This window comes from Anthonomus grandis, chromosome 1 (genome assembly GCF_022605725.1).
Source record: "Anthonomus grandis grandis chromosome 1, icAntGran1.3, whole genome shotgun sequence".
In the NCBI taxonomy this organism is placed as follows: Eukaryota; Metazoa; Arthropoda; class Insecta; order Coleoptera; family Curculionidae; genus Anthonomus; species Anthonomus grandis.
The window spans coordinates 12,940,713-12,962,902 of NC_065546.1; the positions used below are offsets into that span (position 1 = coordinate 12,940,713).

Here is a 22,190-nt window from a genome sequence, read left to right on the forward strand (position 1 = left end):
AATATCAATCGGGGAATTTCCGAATTTTATGAATGTAGATATGTGCATTGCAATAAGCGGAACCAATAATCGACCGGGTAGTAAGAGTTTCGCGTCCGCTTATGGGAGATTTTATGATCACATACAGAAAAATCTAGTGTCCGCGTCGGTTTATAAGAGCGTCCGCTTATCGGAATGCATTTAACATTGAAAATGATATGCTGAAATTCGGTTCCACGAACTTTGTCCGGTTAAAAGTGATGTCCGCTTATAGGAGCTGTCCGCAAGGAGAGCTTTCCCTGTATATTAATTTGGGTGTACGATCATTCACTTTTGTCATACCTCAATTTACAACAAAAAACACTTCAACTGCAGTTGAAACTGGCACTTTATTAATTCGTTCGACTAATAAATTGTTAATTACCAACCTTCTTCACACGCTCACATGGGATTACTCAAACAACACAAAGAGAAAAACAAACTTGGTCTGTTGTCTGTGGGATTACTACAATAGCTCAGAAGTCAGTTTAGTATTCGGCAAGTGGCAGCGCCACACGACGACTTGCTGATATATAGTCTATACAATCTGACAACCTTGGTGTCACTAACAAGGCACAGACGTCTGTCATTTGCTTGCTGCTAGCTGCAACTCTAACCAAATTTCCAAAAATAGTTAAAAGTGTAATTTCCTGAGAAATTTCCTATATTTGCAACGAAATTTAGAAAAACAGATCCTTTGCTAAATATTTTTTTATCAAATGGAAGCAACCCGAATCAAATCGGTCCGCGATGATCAACCCTCAGCAAAATTATTAATTTGAACTTATACATCTGTGCATTTGTGTGTTTATGTTACAATCAACACCTCTGGAGGTTTAATTAAATGAAAATGGAATGCCTTCTCGCTTATTACACGAAGAAATTTACGAAAATCGATGGGAACATCTTCGAATTATTCGCTCAATTTTACAACCTTGATTTGTGGGTAACAAGAGTATTTTTATGTGCAGTGTATTTACAGTCCTGATATTTTTAGATCTCCAGTAGACTCATGGCTAGAAACCCAATTCAAAAACAAGGTTGAGAAAGATGATAAATTATCTACATTTTATAGACAAGAGGGTAACAAATGTTATGCCCGGAAAGATCTTGTCAAGAGCTTGGAATTTTATACTAAAAGTTTATGTTGTGCCACACCCCATGGCAAAGAATATGGGCTTGCTTTGGCTAACAGATCAGCTGTATCTTTTGAAATGAAGGAGTATGAGGTATAAATGACTAATGCACTAATATTAAATTAATTACTTTTGAAACATATAACAGAATTATAATGAAAATATTACACCAAATTGTAATAAAAACACTTAAATATTAATCTCAAATTTATACAGAAAATGCCATATTTTCTCCACTACACAAGTAAATAAGAAATACCTAGAATCTATAGTTGTTACTCCTGACTTGCCCATCTTTTTTCTGCCTAGGTAATTTATTACTTAGTAAAACATTTTAAAAGTGCGCTTTTTATTACTTCATAGAAAATATAAAAACAGAATATTAAAACATCAAAAATGTCTTCTTTATTATTACTATAAATTAAAATTGGCAAACTATATTAAATTGGTGTGTTGCCGAGCGGAACATAGGAAATTCTATGTACATTTTAAGGGGGTCAATCATTGGCCTCCCTGTACATATTACAGAAAAAATGTAAGATTACTTTTTGAAGAGACCAATCTGGCAAAACCTCATGCAAAGTTTCAAAAAATTTTAATAAGCGTATCTTGAACTATTCAATTAAAGTCCAGTGCAACGATATATTAGAATGGTCACCCGTCAAAACACCAGCATTTAACTTGTCAAATAATGTAAATAGAAGGTGGATGACATTGTTTGGCAGTTGGAATGCTGGTGTTTTGACGGGTGACCATACTAATATATCCTTGCACTGGACTTTAAATGTAATTGCAAAATTAGAAAATTTTCAGTTCAGGTAAAACCAGACACCAGCAAACAATTTGTTATAAGGCTTTGTCAAATCTGATGTACAGACGAATACAAGAAATGTTTTTTTTTTCGTTTTATCAATCTCACAACCATACATTCAAAGTAAGACATGTTAACATTACTTTTTAATGCAACTTAATTGTGGCAATTTTTTCGTTGATTGAATAATTCATACTTGTTTTCACATATTGTCTGTCACTGATTTATTGGCACTTTTCCTCATGTCAGTGACAATATTCATTTTACTGGTGCCCGTTTCGTTTTACCTGAACCAAAAATTTGCTAATTTTGCAATTACATTTAATTGAATAATTCAAGATTTGCTTATTAAAATTTTTTGAAACTTTGCACAAGGGTTTGCCAGATTGGTCTCTTCAAAAAGTTATCTTACATTTGTACTATAAAATGTACAGGGAAGCCAATATTTGACCCCCTTTAAATTTACATAGGTTTTCCTATGTTCCGCTCGGCGACGCACAACCCGGTATGTACATATTATATTAAAAGATGTTGTGACGGCTTCCTAAAATTAAGACAAATAAACAATTTTCTTTAAATTTATATATACTAAAATTAAAAATATAATAGTTAAAATCAAATTAAAGATACTATACTGTATAGTATCAAATAGAGGTCAAAAGGAGCAATATAATATTTATATACAGTTTCAATGCAAAAGAACAAAAAAGACTAAGGAACACAACTACAATTGGAAACTTTTCATTTGCCTACGGCTCATGCAACAATTCCCATGAATAAAAAATGGGGATTTTACAAACACATAACATTTTCACAAATTTTTTCTACTACTGAAGAAAACATAAAAAAAGCCAAAAATATCTAATTACCTTATGCACTTAAACAACTTGGTATGGTAAAAAAAAGTCAACACATTTGTTGACAAATTATAAATTAAATGTAGAAAATTCTGATGATATGATATATGAGGAATATTTTTATGATTTTGGTAAGGGAGATTACATAGCAAAATTAGTGGTCAACAGCAGGATTATGATGAATTTGTATTGTTGAGACAACAATGTGAGTACTTAAGAGAGTTGTGCTATCAACAATACATTAATAAGGTGGAAATGAATCTTGCTGGCAATCCAAGGTACTTCTGGTCATATATTCAAAATAAAAGAACTGGTTTTAGTCTTCCCTCCAGAATGACATACAATAACAGGATTAGTATGAATAGGTATCTCGGATACTGCGGATATGTTTGCAGAATACTTTTCATCCGTCTATTCGGATGAGCAAGTCAATGACATACCATCTTTTGATTTTGATAAATCAATTTGTCTGAGCACTTTAACTCTGTCAACACAGGATGTTTATGAGGTTATTACTTCCTCTAAGAATAAGCTCTGCTCTGGACCAGATGGGATTCCGGCATTCTTCCTAAAGAAATGTGTTTGTGTTCTTACGAAACCAATACTGTTCATTTTTAACAAATCTCTAGGTACTGGTTCTTATCCCACTCTCTGGAAGAGAAGTTTTCTAAAACCCATTTTTAAATCTGGTAGTAGAAATGAAATTTCCAATTATCGGGCTGTGTGTAACCAATCTGAGTTGCCAAAGCTGCTTGACTGCCTGGTCAGTCATAGGATTGCCTGGAGTTTTAAATCTTTATTTAATCCTGAGCAATTTGGATTTATAAAAGGCAGATCTACTGATACTAATTTGGTGCTGTATGTCAACTACCTCTACCGCTGCTTGGAGAAGGGACTTCAGGTGGACTCAATATATACAGTTTTTTTTCAAAGCTTTTGATCGGGTTAACCATGGGGTACTCTTGCAGAAGCTTAGGGCTTTAGGTATTGTGGGGCCTCTTCTTCAGTGTATCTCGGGATTCATCAGAGGTAGAACCCAGATTGTTAATCATGGAGGTACATGTTACTCTGAAATTTTGGTACCATCTGGGGTGCCACAGGGCTCTCACTCGGGCCCTGTTTTGTTTTGCCTCTTTTTGATTGATTTAGTTTGGAAACTTGAAAATTGTCGTGTGCTAATGTTTGCTGATGATGTGAAGCTATTTAGGCTTATCACATCCCTTTCTGATGCTGTGCTCCTGCAAAAAGACTTCAATTTATTCTTTGATTGGTGCCACTTGAATAGAATGTCCCTTAATATCAATAAGTGCCATAAGATTACTTTTTCTAAGCAAAGAAACCCTATTGTTTTTCTTTATAAAATAAATAATGTAGCAATTGGTGTCAAAACAGAGGTTTCTGACTTAGGAATATTTATTGACTCCAGGTTGTCTTTTAAAAGTCACATCAATCAGGTGACTGGTAGGGCAATGAAAATGCTGGGTTTTATCCAACGGTCTACAACTGATTTGTCTTTGTTTACTTTTAGATTACTTTATTGCTCTCTTGTTAGGCCCATCTTGGAGTATGGCTCAATTGTGTGGTCTCCGTCATATAACTGCTACATTGAGCAGATTGAAAAAACTCAAAATAAATGTTTAAGGGTGGCGGCTTTTAGATGTGGTTACAGGAGACAGGAGTATTACTATCAGTGGATCAGGGATAACCTGAACTTACCCACATTAGAGTCACGAAGAACATTACTCGACTTATGTTTTATGCATAAGGTTTTAAATGCTACTATAGATTGTCCCGAGTTATTGTCTCTTTTTAAACTTAGGGTGCCTTCCAGATTGAATAGACAATCAGAAATATTTTCAGTCCCATTCCACCATACCAATTATGGCATTAATGAGCCAATTACATGAATGGCTCGAAGTGCTAATGGTCTGTCAGGACAGATAAACTTTTTTGACTCTAGGATAACATCTTTTAAGGGGCAGTTAAAGAATATTATTTCATAGGGGCTTTAATTAATTAACTTATCTACACCTTTCACTGATTTATAGATAGTTTTGTATCTGAATATATATGTTTGTATGGGTATGCTATGTAATACTTTGGTAAATGGATTCCATTAATAAATAAATAAATAAATAAAATGTGAAATTACTTTTTACCCACTCAAATAAATGTCAAATTACTTTTTACGTACTAGTGCGTAAACACACTTTTTTAGGCACTAGTGGTTTTATGTCAGGGTGGTCTATTGAGCTGAATTTTCTCATTTTTACTGAATTTGTTATCCAGTCTTTTGAGGAGGGTTGTCATGTACATGCAGTGTATACGGACTTAGTACAGTAAAGCTTTTGACCACTTCAATCATGCAATTTTGTTAAGCAAACTAAGCAAGTACGGCCTTACCGGTCCCCTATATATGTGCCTGAAAAGCTATTTATCTAACCGTTGGCAGATTGTTAAACTGTGCAATTTGGAATCAAATGAAGTACAGACTCCAACTGGTGTTCCCCAAGGATCCCACCTGGAGCCATTGCTTTTTAACATCTTCATCAATGATATTGGAAGTTGTTTCATGAATAGCTACTATCTAAAATTTGCTGATGACCTTAAGGTTTACCGTAGAGTCTCAAATTTGGATGAGTGCCTCAAACAGGCTTGCTGGTTGGTGCACCGCTAATAATATGGTCTTGAATATCAGTAAATGTCATTGCATCCTTTTCTCTTGAGGTACAGGCCAGCTTTATCATATTTATACTATTAATGGCACTCATCTGGGAGTGTTATCTAGTGTAAAGGACCTCGGTATAACTTTGGACTCCTAGTTAAGTTTTTCTCTTCATATCACAACAACTGTATTAGAGGCTATGCAAAGACTGGGTTTTATTAAGAGGTGCACCAGAAATTTCCAGGACATTACTTCTATTAATTAAGCTTCTTTACTGTGCACTAGTTCATCCCCACCTAGAGTATAGTTCATGTATTTGGTCACCTCATTATAACAATCACATTCAGATGATTGAACAGGCTCAGCACAAATTTTTAAGATAAATTGGGTTCAAAAGGAATGTTCCACGAGTTCGAGTCTGAACTTAATATCCATACTCTCCAAACCTGTCTTAAACATTGTGACCTGTCAGTCTTCTATGACATTCTTAATTCTGGATCTTGCTACCCAGATATACTCAGTAAAACTGGCCTACATGTTCCTTATAGGCAGACCCGTCAGACACCCTCATTCCATATTCCATCCCACTGAAACAATTATGGAAACAATTCCTTTGTTACCAGGCAGGCAAACTTGCTAACCAGTACTTGGATCAGTTGGATTGTTTTACTAATAGAATTGAATTTTTAAGACTGTTGAAAGCCAATGTTCTGTGATTTTAGTCTGTGATGTGAAAACATTTTAAAGTCAAATTGTACCCTATCTATTTTTCAGGTTTTTATCAGGTATTATTATGATTTTTGTGCAAGGTGTAGTGTTGGTTAGGTTTTTCTTCTCTTGTAAAATGTTTTATATTGTTGTAAATTGGGCAATTGCTTGTTGGAAGAGAATTAAATAAACAAATAAATGTGAACCTTTTCACACCCTGGGAAGTGTGCAAAGTGAGCACTTTATGCACGGTAGTAGAAAAAATATTTTTTCTTTATATTTAAATGCTTTGAAAGCATTATATGGTATAGTTAGCACAATTTTGATGCCCAGAATCATGTACTGTTCATATTTTGCGGGCAGTGTGTTCAATAATATAAACTCAGACGTAGAATCAGAAATCACTGCTTTTTGCATGTAATTTGATGTAATATGTAAATTGCAGATCAACATTTATATATATATGTATAAAGTTAATAACAAAAAGTGGTATAATATCCGGAAACATGTCAAAAAATAAAATCATATTATATTTACACTCCATATCTGATTGATGAAAGTGATAATCTGCGTATGATCCAAGATGTTAAACTTTCCTGAAATTTGCTATGTTAGAAATTTGCATCCTCTACATTATCCCGCATTGTGTTATTGAATTGATGGTAAAAAATTAATACAATTGGATTTAACATTTTTATTCGTTAAATTATCTTCATATAACTTTGACCTTTAAATTATTCATAAATAATATATAATTTTCATTCTTTACAATATTATAACTTATTAACAGCTATTGTTTTGATATTGTTGTATGGGAAGATAATTACATTTTTTTACATGCACCAAATATACAAAAAGTTAGATATTTGTTAAGTTCTTATTATAGTTTATGAAAATATATAATATATTCTGTGCACATGTGCAACTTCTAATGTAAATTAATAATTCCTTAATTAAGGTAAAATGAAAATTTTTCAGTCTCCCTCCACTTATTTATTAAATATTAACAAGGTTTTTGATATGAAATCAAAACCTGGGGCGTGTGCCTGTTACCAATTTTAGACCTTTTACCCCCTGATGATGGACACCACTGTGTCCGAAACATGTAGGGAATTTTAAGCTAACTAAATGTTTAATAAATAAGTGGAGGGAGACTGAAGGATTTTCATTTTACCTTAACCTACGACTCCACTGCAAGTACGGACTATTTCTTCACAATTCTTTAATCGTCTAGCTCTCACTCAAAAATAATTTCATTGTCGTTTCTAATATAAACCATTTTACTGGGCTTATCATCACTCCTATTAAGTCTTGTTTCTAACCATGTGTAAAAAATATTCCAAACTAAATAAATAATCATTTTGATATATTTGTTGTAGAATTGTCTCAGAGACATTGAGTTATGCTTTGAGACAAACTACCCAAAAGATCTAAGGCCAAAAATCTATCTCAGAAAAGCAGAATGTTACTGTGAAATTGGACATGAAGAGAATCTGGATAGGTGCATTGGTGAGGCAAGAAAGTTTTTAAACATGGAGAAAATACCAGATAAAGGTACCTATGGTTTAGTAAAACATAATTTTAACTTAAGGGCCAACATTTTTGGCGCAATAACGCAAACCTTGGATAATAAGGGATTTTATAATTGTATAATAATGAAAAATCATATTGTAGGGTGTAACAACAAAATGAATCATTTATTTTAACAAAAAGTAACATTTTCTTTTACATTTTTCACAACCATAGTTAGACAGCTTTTAGATTTTGGCTATAATTAAAAAAATATGTTGTCTGTTGTTTAATTTCCTTTAAAATCACATTCAAACTTTCAAAAATTTTTGAAAAATCAATTGATACTTCTCATTACTTTGTTTTAGTCTAGTTTAATTTCGCAAAATGTTTATACATTTAATTAAGTAGTAGGCCTCTCTATTATGCATGCTTTATTGTATTTATTTGATTTCAATCAATATAGACTTCTATTTAGAAATACCTTAACTAAGATTAATGAATTTCCTTATTTTCTCACGTTTTACCAGCTTCTTGATCATTTTAAAAACTGCTCAAATATAATTAATTATAATTATAATTAACTTAATAAATGAATCCATATATTTTAGAAAAACATATAAAAAAGCTGAATCAAATTAAAAAGTCAACAGTAAAGATGAAAAATATTATCGACAATTACAGGGACAATTCAAATGACCTTCCTGAACTGGCTGATGGAGAAAATGAAAATTTTGCTTATACTTCATCAAAACTTCAAATGAGGTAGGGGTGAAAATTTTACTAATATCACATAAACAAATCTGCAGTTACAAGTTTAATTGATTGATCTGGATACGCTTTTTTTAATAATTATCATGCTTATATTTTCTTTCAGTTATGACAAAACCAGAGGTCGACATGTAATAGCCAGAAAAAACATTAGGAAGGGCGACGTCCTTTTCGTAGAAAAAGCATTTATATTTGCCCCAGTATTTAAGGATAACAAGGAGTTTTATTCTTTTAAATGTTATAATTGCCTCAAGGATATTATAAGTAGTATTCCGTAAGTAGTAAACATCTTCGGCTCCTCAACACAGAGTAGTAAACTATAATAAATAATTGTTGCTTGAGAAATTTAAGACCCAACAATTTTCTAGTACAAAAGGTACAGCCTATCGAATATAAAATAAAAAAGAAACATTATATCTGATTTTCTACAAAAATGTTGACTTACCACACTTTTATTTCTACTTACCACTTAATAACGTCATTTACAAAATATTGCAATGCAAAAACCAATATGTTAATTTTCTACATACTTGACAAAATTTCTTTAAAAGGTTTAGATAAAAATCGGCAGTTATTAAGAAACCAATGATAAATCCTGGATTTCACATGTTTCCAAATTTCCAACTGTTTAAGGTTCAAATTACTGATATGGGTTAAATTATTAGATATAGGACAACAAAAAAACCTTGTATAAATTACACAAGATTTCAAATAAATTCGGAGATCCGATTAACTTTACCTATTTTTAGCGTTTTTTAACGAATTATTGATGGTAAAATAACTTAGTACAAAGCATATAATTTTAAAAAAATATATCCAACTTCATTATCTATAAATACAATTATAATTTAATTATTATACATATATCTGTTTTAAAACCACAGAAGCGAGTAAAACCTCAGTAGTATGCTGAGTACAATAGGATAATAAACTGTTATGGCTATAAGGCATAACAGTTTACTATCCCATTGTAATAAAAACAATGCGAATGTTTTATATACAAACTGCTGGAAATTATTTATTTTTTTGCTTAAAAAATTAAATGGTTAACGATCGCGTATTTTATATGTTAGATTTAAGGGTCCAAGGACTGGTGTCTCTCTAATCTAACTCCAAACCGATCCTTCACAAACAAAAAATTCATTATAGAATAGAATGTCACATTAATTTCGATTCATGCAACAAAATTCCCATTTATAAAAAAAGATCAACATGTGAAAAGTACATGATATAGGGTGGGCCATCTATTGGTCCCATTTTGATTAGATTATTAAATAGACAAAAGTTGATTTTTTTCAATGAATTTCGCTTTATTTGATACAGTGTTTCTTCCGATTAACTATGGAAAATTATTTCATTCGAATGTTGGCCACGGCTGGCTCGGCAGTAGGTCATATCTGGAACACCAATTTTCAAGCACTTTGCCCACTGTTTCCTGGTCAATTTGGGCAATTGCGGCACGAATATTCTGTTTCAAGTGATCAATTGTTTGGGGATTGTTGGCATTAGGGATGTGAGCAAATTTTGCTGACACGGTCACGTCACGGTCATATTGAAAATGACGGTCACGTCATTTATTTTTTATCAATTAAAATTAATCAATTAAAATCTTACTGTCGCAAAAATAAATGACGGTCATAAAAAATAAACGACCGTCATTAAAAAAAATTACGGTCACAAAAAATAAATTACTGTCACAAAAATATCAGCTGATTTTCAATGTTTACTGCTTAAGACAAGCTGCAACCTGCTTATTACATTGGCTTGGCTGACTTGCTTGCTTCTTCTCGCGATCGGCGCGTCAATTCAGTTGTTCGGCGGCATTAGTACCTTTACAATAAGAGCTATTTTATATTTTCAAAGTTTTTTCCTGTGCCTATTTATTTTTTGTTGTGTTTTGTTTTTTAAACATCAAGAAAATGGGTAGAACTAAAAGTATTGTATATAAATACTTTAATACTCTAAATAAGCCAGGACAGAAATTGAAATGTTACGAGTGTAACTTTTGTAAAAAACAGGTTGCACACCATGCAACTAGAATGGGCTTACACCTTGTCACGTGTGAAATGTGCCCTTACAATGTTAAAGTAATGTTCAAAGTGAACTAAAGCTAAATGAAAAATCAAACAAGAGGAAACTGGATGTGTCGGTCGCTGAATCAGCAGAACAGCAAGCAGAGTTAGAAGAGGTAAGGAATAGTTCATCGGCATCGGGGCCTTCGGCATCTAAAGTCCAGAGAATGGGTAGTCGTAGTCAATGTAGCTCAATTAGTACCCTAAGCACTCTAAGCAGTTTTATTGACAACATTAAACCCGACGATCAAGATGAAATTTGGTTGATGCTAGCAAAGGCAATTTATGCTACAGGTCTGCCCTTAAATATAACAGAAAATATATATTGGATAGACCTTTTTAAAATAAATCAGACCGTCCTTGACGTTGCCTTCACGTTTTGTTTTATCAAATTCGCTTTTAAATGCTGTATTTAATCAAGTTGAAATCGAAGTGACAGATAATTTAACAAATGCTAAAGTCCTGGGCATTCAATGCGATGCACGGACAAATGTAAGGAATGAGAGCATAATTAATTTTGTTATAACCACACCCCAACCTGTTTTTTACAAATCATTGTCTGCTGAAGAAAGTAGACATACAGGTGAGTACATGGCAGATCAAATAGAAATGGTATACAGTGAGGTGGGAATTAACAAAATAATCGGCTTTTGCTCAGACAATGCCGCTAATATGAAGAAATCTTGGGATTTGCTACGAAGTAGATATCCAGACAAACCAATTTCATTTTACGGTTGCGCAGCACATACACTTAGTTTATTGGTTACTGATGATGATATATTCTGGACGAAAATCGAACATTTTTTAACTTTATTACAACCAATAAAGAAATGGATTTTGCGTTTGGAGTCAGACAAGTGCAACATTAGTGAAGTAGCTCTTGCATTTTATGAAATTGCTATTGTTTTTGAAAACCAATTGTCTACCTCGCCCTTATTGAAGCTGGAGAAAAAAAAAGGACCAGAAAGTCTACTTGAAAGGCAACAGATGTACCTTAGAGAAATACACTTTGCTGCAAACATTTTGGATCCTCGATATAAAGGTAATTTTTTTTGATACTTAAACAAAACTCAATACCTAAAAAAATGAATAAACTTAACGTAACTTAACTTTATGTAGTTAAGTATACTTTTATACTTATAATTAAATTATAAGTTAATAAAAATTTTTTTGTTTTTTATAATAGCAACTATCACAAAAGGAAATTGTAGGTGGGTTAACTTACATCAATTCTGTTGCCATGTACTTAGATTATGTTGGTGATAGCAAAGTACTTGAAAATTTAACCGCCTATAGGAGCAGCGAAGGTTTTTGGGGATTATAATTTGTGCAGGATTGTGAAAAAAATGTTAACATTTTACCTTTGATATACAGGAAAGGTATTTGTACTGAAATGCCACTTCGACATGTGGCAGAAGCTGTACTTGGCATGCCAGCAATGCCAGCATGCCAGCAGAACTTTCAGTTCTTATGGGTTTATATATTCTAAAACTAGGAATCGTCTAACAACAAAAAGAGCTGGTATGCTAACGTATATACATCACAATCTAAAACTATTTCCTCATAAAAGCGTTAAACCGAGCAAAGATATAAGTTTCGGATTAGGATTAGTTGACAAGGAGAGACATGTCAGACATGTGTATTCTAGGATAGAACAAAATCGTTTAGGTATTAACATTATTAATTTTATTTTAAGAAATATAGAAAAAACAGTATTATTCTAGAAACTATTCCCGATGCCGATGAGGAACCGTCTGGACCGTCAAAATCACCATTACCCTCTACCTCCACCTCTAAAACCTTACTTGATAACGGAAATGAACATGTAAGCTGTACCAGTGACCAAGAAGTTAGTACCACTGACGAAAGCAGTAGTCTTATTGAAGAGTTGGAAGGTATACTTTCCAAATCTCAAAATGAACTTGATATTAGCTTCAGTGATATCTATAATTATGAGACTGAAGAAGAAGAAGAAAATTACGAATTTTAGTTAAATCCAGTTTTATTACTTTTATTACCTACCTTTATAAGCATTTAGTTTGAATTTACATATTTATGTTATTTTTTAATAATACAACTTTGTTTTATTTATAAATATTTTTTTATTATGAGAATTTAATGTTTTGTTTTACATTGTATTATATTTTTTTGTTTGAAATGTGTGTTTTTATTGCTATAATAAGTACCTAGTCTGATATTGAAAATCAGAAAATATAAATGACCATAAATGACAAAAATTACAAAAATGACCAATAAATGACCGTCATTTTACATCTCTAGTTGGCATAAACTGCTTCAATGCACCCCACAGAAAAAAGTCTAGCGGTGTCAAATCGCAGCTGCGAGAAGGCCAATAGAAACGGCTAATCACATGGTTGTTGAAACTTGTGCGCAGAAGTCTGACCAATAGATGGCCCACCCTTTATATACTGAGTGAATATTCATTTCTAAAAAATATACAATCTAAAAAAATAACAATCTATGAGCAAATCCTGTATTTTTTGCTTATTTTGCTTTTCCTATTAGGTACTTCTATAAAAAAAAAACGAGCAAAATACAATTTAAAACAAAATAGATCCTCTGACTTGAAACATCAATGTTTAATTATAATATTTAAGAGATAGTACTAAGAAAATAGCTTTATAATCTGGAAACGTTATAATTATTAGTTAGATTCTCCTGAATAATTTCCGTCAAACATTTTACATAGTTTAAATTTGGATAGTTGTTTACTGGCAGAATGTTCTTATCACGACTACAACTTGCTATGCTTGGGTAAATAATCACTTGACATCAAGCAAGTTGAAGCAATGGCAGTTTAAGCTTGCTGGTGCAAAAAGTTTTTTTTTTTTTTTTAAAACTGAATGGAAAGTGAATTGAAATAGTAATCAAATTATTAGTTTTCTGGAGAATTATGAAGATTATTTTGTATTATGGGACATTAAAAATAAGGAATATATGGCTGATATCAATAAATTAAAAACAGATACTGCGTTTGACAAGTTGCTGTATTATTAAAACTTTTTTTTAAAAACCGATTTTAAGGTGTTGATAGTGTAATGTTAACATAAGAACTTAAAATAATAAAAACTGTTTACTGCCAAGAATTGAATCTGATAGTAAGATCTTAATTATCATAACTTTACATAGATGTCTATGTAAGAACCAATAAATCGACAAATTAATTAAGATTCTCCAATGACCGATAGTCCAGGCGAATAAAACGTCTCAAGAGTAAATACTTAACTGTTATTAGTCATTAACGCTTTATACATTTCAAACAGCAAATCTGGTAAAAACTAGTAGCGTTAAGTATTCATCAAATATTTTGTAGTTAAGACTAACCATTGCCGCAGTATCTTATTGTTACTTCCATTTTTGTTCTTGGTGATATTGATGATCTCATAAAATTTTTCAGAGCTTAGTTTTAAGCGTTTTAGTAGAACTACCCTTTGCACTTCTGTCTAATCTAACTAGCACATATTCCTCAGGTTTGTTAATCACAACTAAGTTTTTTTATTCTTAATATATCGTCTATAATTAAATGAACACCGGCACGAACACTGAGAACCATTTTCACTAGTGTTCTGGTCAATGAAGTTAAAAATATGTATTCATTTCATTATTGGTAAGTTTAGTGGCGACAAGTTCTTTCCCCTAGAAAAATAGTTAAAAGTAATTTACACTTGAAGTAAGTTTTCTGAAGGTATCAACAAAATGTCTTAAATTGCTCAATCAGTTAACTAAAATTATTATATCATAATTGACATTGTATTCAAATGCTTACAGCTGTCGATCCTGTATCTTATGTGTCTACTGCAACGAAAAATGTCGAGCGCATTCATGGGACGAGTACCACAAATGGGAATGTAAAGGAATGCAAGCGAATATATGGTATGACCTCGGAATAGCATTTCCAGCATTTAAGGCCGTACTAAAGGGTGTAAAATCAGGATTTAAGTGTATCAAAGGCGGACCCGAGGAAGATCTCAAACGGTTTGGTAGTAAGGAAGATAATTATCCGTATTTTAATAGACTGGTGTCCAATATATATAAAAGTAAAAATGCTGCTCCATATATTGTGGTACATATCGGTGTTATACATAACGTTTCCAAAATGGCTGCAATATTATTATTTTTAGATGGCAGCCATAGTAGTAAACTATCTTAAAAACTACACGAATTTCTTTACGTGGTTTCTCCAGCAAAAGAATTGTCCAAAAAACGAAAGTACTGATCTGATAACGTACGTAGGAGGCCTGATTACGAAACATATTGCTCAATTATCATGCAATTCAAGTATTATAGAGCATTGGAGTTATTCTTCAACTGATTTATTATTTCCTGACATTTTGATCACCATTGCCTGTGGGATGTTCCCTTCTGTTAGTATTATGAATCATTCGTGTAGGCCTAACGTAACAAATTTGTAAGTACATTATATTCTCAAAAAACTTTATAATAGAGTTTAAATTAAAAAAAAACACATATTGGTACGTACTTTATCAGGTATAACTGAATAATTTATTTTTAATTTAATATTGAAAGTTTTCTCGTTCTTAATAGCTTTATTAATAGATTTTTTTCAACAAAATTTACTTATAATAATTGATAAAACATAATCTTCATATCTGTAAATGCCTGTTATACCAAAATTATTCTTATTTTTGTAAAATGTAGATCTGATAATTTTTGTAGAAATTCTATTTTCCTTATATTGAAAACAAAAAGTTTAAGACAGCAAAAAAGAAGATTTAAAAAAGTCAACACTATGATTGGAATTTTTATTATTGGAAATTTTAGTTTCATCTGTGATACGCTGGTCGTAAAGGCTCTGGAAGATATTCCAGAAAGGGACGAAGTTTTTAATTGTTACGGAATCGACTATAGGGGCATGAGCAGACATCAAAGGCAAGTGGCATGTAGAAGTCTATATCACTTCGAGTGCAAGTGTGTTATATGCAGTGATCAGTCTAAAGAAGTGGTAAGTGTTTAAAAATTATCTATATTCTAGAAAACTTTTTTTTCTTTAATATGCTGGATTGAAAGAGTTAAAGAGGTTTAATAGATAAGTGATAACGCTATGGTATGTGCCTGGATTTGATTAATTCTTCTACTTTAACGTTTCAGACGTAAAAGATGATTAATGAAAACATAGTTTAATTTCTTTCAATTTTTGATTAATTTTTCACTTCTTCATTTACCACCCTAATTCAAATAATTTAATTAGAACTATTTTTACGTGACCCTGCTTTGTGATTTTATTTAAGGAACTTATATACATACTAAGTGTTGAGCAAGTTGCGGACGCCCTTAATAATTCGTAAATGCGTCCTTTTATCAAATAAAAATTATAGATCTCTTTCAGATATATATTTAACAGATCAAACGAACTTACCTAAGTGAAGTTCGATCTGGATTATATAAAGCCTTGTCGAAGTAAATAAGTAGAACAGGTAGTATCTCCGATGGCATCGAGTCTCACACAAATTCAAAGCAAATAAAAAACCCTCCCGGTCCTGCATACCTAAATCCATTGCATACCTACCTTCAGAGCTTCTTCAAAGCTACATTGTTGCAACCAAGGGAAATAAATAATAGGGTAGGGAAGGGACTTATTTACTTCGACAAGGCTTCATATAATCCAGATCGAACTTCACTTAGGTAAGTTCGTTTGATCTGTTAATTATATTTCTGCCTTGTCTCGTAAATAAGTAGAACAGGTAGCTATTTAAAGCAAGTTGCAACAATTTTCATTGGAAACATGTCATATTAACAATAATAAACAACATAACGAACAGAATAACGAGAAAAAATAACATTAGGCACACACTTAGAATTAGTAGGTACATAAAACATTAATTCTAAGGATGGCAACAACATAATATGATTATACATTTATTTTTCAAGATAACTTATATCTTAATAAAAATGTACCTACTTAATATGACAAATAACAAATCTGGAAAATATTTTCCTATACTAACATTAGAAACAAGAAACTTAAAGATAAAAACTCGTCATAATACTAACAACTAAGAACAGTCGTTGCAAAATTGTCTTTTTGAAGCAAAGGTCTGTTATAATGATTGGCAAAAACAGAGGATTTCTCCGACCAGCCAGCTGCAAGCCGAATAGAGTCATAAGATACTCCCTTTCGCGCAGCATGGCGAGTACTATGAGCTGTGAATTGCTTCGTATCCAACCCACTCTTCTTTAGAATCACCTTTAACCATCTAGAAATTGTTTGAGAAGTGACATCTCTATGAGGTTTCTTAACGGTAATAAAAAGATTTTTTGACGTCTGTCTTAAATTCTTGGTTTTATTTAAATACTCAATTAAGGTTCTAGCTGGACAAATTTTCTTATCTTGATTAAGGAAAGGCAAAAGAAGAGTAGTTCGAATGCGACCTTTGGCTGAAGTTTTAAGTTTTTTAGGTATTTTAACCTCAACTTTGTTTTCATCTATAATAATATTTTCAACTTCTATGTTGGCTAAAGTCTGTACTCTTTGACCAGTAGCCAAGGCAATAAGGACTAAATGAATTTAAAGACGTATAAGTAGCTCCATTTTTAAATTGAGTAGTGAAAAATTTTAAAATATCTAGGACAGAGGCTGAATAAACATTCATGTTTCGAGATTTTTTAAATTGCCACCACAGTTTAAGACCTGAATTATATTGTTGGATTGTAGAGGTAGTAATGGAGGCCAAGCAAATTTCTAAAGCTTCTTCAGGTATTGAACCAGCTCTCAGGGCTTGGAGGATAACACTCCTGCCACCAGGGAAATTTTTCGCCAAAGTGGATGAGGCACGTTCCTAAAAGAAAGTAAACGTTCGTCAGCCTCGAAAACTAAAGGTGTTGATTCTAATAATGATGTAAAAAGTGGGTACCATGGCTGGGATGTCTAGAAGGGCACAACGACAATTCCTCTAGCTTTTTCCTCTTTTATTTTGTGCAAAGCACGAAGAATAACAGAAAATGGTGGAAAAGCATAAAAGAAAAACTTGTTCCGTTTTATCGTAAAGGCGTCCACTACTATGCATTCTGAACCTCGCAACCATGATACAAGCTTTTTGCATTTAGCGTTCATTTTTGAAGCAAAGAGATCAACTTCTGGTTTCCCAAAAGTGGATATTATATATTTAAACACCAAGTTGCTTGTTTCCCATTCGGTTTCTTTGGATAATTGGTTTCATTATCTTGGTGAATACTAAGGGAGCAGAGTTTAAACCAAAGGGTAGACAATTGATTTTTACATGGCGTTACTTTACTAATAGCTCCAATTTTTAAAAGGTCTTCAATAGACGAATTAATGGAACTTTTTTCAGAAACAGACCGTTTACCATTTTTTAAAAAACCATATTTTTGAATAGGATTTTTAATAAAAGGCAACCTATAACCTTGAATATATGATAAAATAAATTTGTCATGAGTACCTTCATGCCACTTATTTACAAAATATTTTAATCTACCGGCATATACACTACCCAGCAAGGGGTTGCTTTACTGTCCACGTCGACGGAACCTCTCCATCTGTGTTTTGGGCAGTTCCCTCGGTTTCCTTTCCGTCCGTTGATCTGGATGGTTCTTCTGCTGTTGGCGTTGGTAGGGATAAGGTCTCTTGTAATATTGTCCAGCTCGGGTGCTCCCCTGCAACTGAGCTGGATCCCTGGAGTTTAAATGAATGCGACTGACAGGTTTCTTAGCAGTTTTCGGCTTAACCTGCTTAAGTTCCTCGCCTGATTTTTTCAGTTTTTTTTGCAGCCTTCACTCGTTCTTTCAATGCTTGACCAAACAAAAAATTATCAGTAGGCGCAGCAGAGAGCCTATCTTTTAGATCCTTACTCAAATTTATAGAAATAAGATCTTTGCGTGTCATGGTGTCAAGATGGTGTAGATGACACAATAGGCGGCCAGCATTACTTAGGTATTGCATATATACGTTGTTGCCCCCCCCCCCCTTCTTCAGCTAGCATCAAAGTTAAGGCTTGGGAAATTGCTGATATGCTTGCAGCCACAAACTGCTGTTTTCGCACCAGGCGCTCATCTCTGCGGAGTATTTTAGCAGTTAAGGCTGCCTTAACCTCAGGATTTAACTGAGATACTTCCAGAAACTTAAAATCTTCGGGTATTATATGTTTTTGGAGAAGAACTTGAATATTCTCCTCACTTAAACCATTCTGTAAAATATTACTCCAGCGAGGGACTACTGCCTCATAAATTGGAGGTCCTAAGACAGTCTTATTTATTAGCTCATCGCCAAGTATCTGCAAAACCTCAGAACTCAAAGATTTTTCTTTTGCTCCCTCTGATTGCACGATCGAGGGCTGAGGATTATTTTCTTGCTGTTCAGAATCACCTGAAGCAATAAAACAGACATGTCAATTTCTAATTTGTATTAAAACAGAATCAGAACAATAAGCATATTAAAGTGTTATCAAAAACACATAATATCATGTCTCGAACAACAAATACATGTAGGTTGTACAAAAAATATGTGGCCAAAAACATAATTTTAAAATTAAGTTTATTTTTTCACTAAAAATAAACAAAGGTACAGGCATGTCCCCAAAAACACACAAAAATATTCTGTTGCCACCAAAAACAACAAATATATATATGTATGTACTTATGTTACCAAAAACATAGGTACTTTAAACATTAAATTATGTTGTCACCAAAAACAACAAGTATGTATGTTGCCAAAAACATACAATTTAAAATGTACGTCACCAAAAACGTACAATTTAGTACTTACTGTTTAACTGGTGGATATCCACCCTAACTGTTTCACAAACAGAGTGGCGAGGCGACAAATCACTATCATACGGTGAAGAATATGTACTGGGTTCTCCGGCATCACCGCCTCTAGAGCTCCCCATACTCTCCAAACGTCGCCTTTTTTCCCGACTATTAATTTCATCTAATTGTCGTTGCATTTCGGTCAATCGTTTTTCTAAACGCCGATTTTTCCGTTCTCTAGATCGACTACGAGAATGTTGTCGTTTACGGCTGTGCTTAGGCATATTAACCTATTTATTTAATGAACAATGAACAACACGGTAGCACGGTACAAAACAAAAATCGATAATTTCGAAAAGCGGAGCGCTACATATGGTCGACTCGACACACAAACGAAGACTGAAGGTATGCAATGGATTTAGGTATGCAGGACCGGGGGGGGTTTTTTATTTGCTTTGGATTTGTGTTTTTCGAGTTTTGCTTGAGTCTCGATGCGATCGGAGATACTACCTGTTCTACTTATTTACGAGACAAGGCTGAAATATAATAGGAAGATACCTTTGCATATACAGGAGGCATCACAACAGTAGTAGAGACCAAAGTTCCCTTTTTTAAATGGAATGGTATATTTTCATATGCATTTTTCGATTCTTCGTAAAACTTTAACACAACTTTATGCAACATATGATCTACCTAACTTCAACAGATTATAAGATACAATGGTTTCAAAAATTCATTATAAATAAAATATGCAAAAACTAACCCATAAAAGAAGAAGCGATACAAAAAAAATATTTAAATAACCTATTTAATTAAATGGTGAAAATACTCTCTGGAACGCACATTTGGCACATTTAACAATGTGCTAAATTACATTAAAAAGTATTTCCTATTTTTATTAACACATCGGGAGTCAATCAATTCACATTCTGCTTTAATTCTGTTTTATAATACGTTAGTATTTTTCGCTCAACTTTATTTTTTAAATGCACCCAGAGAAAGTGATCTAGGGGTCTAAGATCAGGGCTTCTTGCTGGTCCTTCAATTTCAACTCTTTTGCCAATCCAACGATTTGGAAAAGTCGTATCTAGGAATCCTCTTATATTAACTCCAAAATCCTGCAGCAAAAAGAATCATTATTCGATTGTGAATTTTTTCCACACGGTGTTTAAAAGTTTAGAGAAAAATTCAACTTTTTATTAACCGCTGTTTAACACAAATCAGCTGGAAATTTTTGTAGCTTCGATATGAAAAAAATTGTACTTAATTTTAGATGACCAGCTCAATTGTAGTAAACAAATTGTAATTTGAAAATAATTTAGTTTAAAATATATATTTTTTTAAAGCCATGTCGTTACTTAAACTAATATTTTTGCAGGAAATGTTAGATAGCTATATCTGTCCGAAATGCAAAGGTCTAGTCCCAGAAATTGCCAACGTCTCATGCATATTTTGTGTCGGTTGCGGAGAAGAATACTCCTTACCACCTTTCAGAAAAGTGAACAAGGTGGCTCAGAAATATTTAGAAAGTGACGATGGTAATCAGTTGGAAATTCTTATAAAATGCTTGAAAATTCGCGAGAAAATATTGTATAAGCATCATAAGGATTTTGAAGAGGTCTATTATAGGCTTTATAGTTATTACGTTGAAGTTGGTGAGTCGACGTCCTAGTTTTGAAATATTTTTTTTGCCATGACCATTTTATAGGTGACGCCGAAAATATGTTTAAATATTTTCATTTATGGCTTGAAAATGAAAAAGCGAGACGCGGGGAGAATTCTAGAGGTATAGGAACGAAATTATATGAGGCAGCTCTAGCAATTTTGCATTGTTTACAAAGTGGACACCCCAAAAATTGTAATCTTAAGTAAGTAAAATTATTTTTAGTAAAAAAGATAGTGTATATTAAAAATCCATAAGGTATTATATATAACAAATTTTTTAGGTCGTTTTTACAAAACGTTGAACATATGATAAGAGAAGCGAAAGCGGTTTTAAATTTGTATTATCCGGCTTACATCACGAATAGACTGAGTAGAAAGATACAGTTTATATCGAATAAATAGAGAAAAACTAAATTTTTATATAACATGTGTTACTGTGTAAATGAATATATTAATATCATTTATTAATATTTATTGTGTGATTTCAAATGAGATGAAAACTTGTAAACAAACGACCCACTTGTTTTAACTGTTATTTAATTATCCTTCCAGAAATATAAACCTATTTTTTAGTAGTGTTAAAAAAATCATCCAAAAAGATTTCAACTAGTTAACATATGTAGGTGGCAATAAAACAAAAATAAATAAAATAAATTATTAAATAAATCATTAAATCAATGAAGCTATTTGATACTAATAAACCAACCGGTTCTTAAATTTCAGTAACTTAAACAAGAAACCAATCATATTCTCAGTGGGCCAGTTATGTATACTGAGAATTGGATCGATTCCTTGAGTATTTTATTTCTAGGTACTACCTAGTAAAATTATCTAACTTAAAAAACAAAATATACACATTCATTTATCTTTTTTCTATAAAAAGTCATAACTACAGTCATTAAAAAGATGGTATCCCTATAAAAGGAAGGATTATATCCAAATAATAACATATATTAATGAATAGGAGTTGTACGCAACGAACAATGCAGGAAGGACAATTTATAATGAACATATTTAAATTTTCTTTAACATATTTTTAATCTCGTTTCCTTTAATAGTAAGACGACAAATTAAAGAGTTGTATCAATGTATGGTATTGTAAATAAGTGACATTTTAAACAAAGCTGTTCGATTTATCTTTTTGATGAATAAAAAACCATACACTACATTATATTAATAAAAGTTAGAAAGAACAAGAGAGTCATAAAAACTTTAAATGCTTGCGGTATCTTA

At 32.4% G+C, this 22,190-nt stretch overlaps 1 protein-coding gene across 1 annotated transcript; it reads left to right on the top strand.

Moving 5' to 3' along the window:
* Window positions 1–597: 597 nt before the first annotated feature.
* LOC126740014 (SET and MYND domain-containing protein 4-like) lies at window positions 598–21,427 on the top strand. Its single transcript, XM_050445880.1, has 11 exons — window positions 598–960; window positions 1,016–1,247; window positions 7,575–7,749; window positions 8,316–8,469; window positions 8,582–8,749; window positions 14,337–14,631; window positions 14,690–14,976; window positions 15,351–15,531; window positions 20,671–20,947; window positions 21,001–21,160; window positions 21,239–21,427. The coding sequence occupies exons 1-11, from the start codon at window positions 863–865 to the stop codon at window positions 21,357–21,359; spliced, it is 2,148 nt and encodes a 715-aa protein (XP_050301837.1). The 5' UTR covers window positions 598–862; the 3' UTR covers window positions 21,360–21,427.
* Window positions 21,428–22,190: the final 763 nt, after the last annotated feature.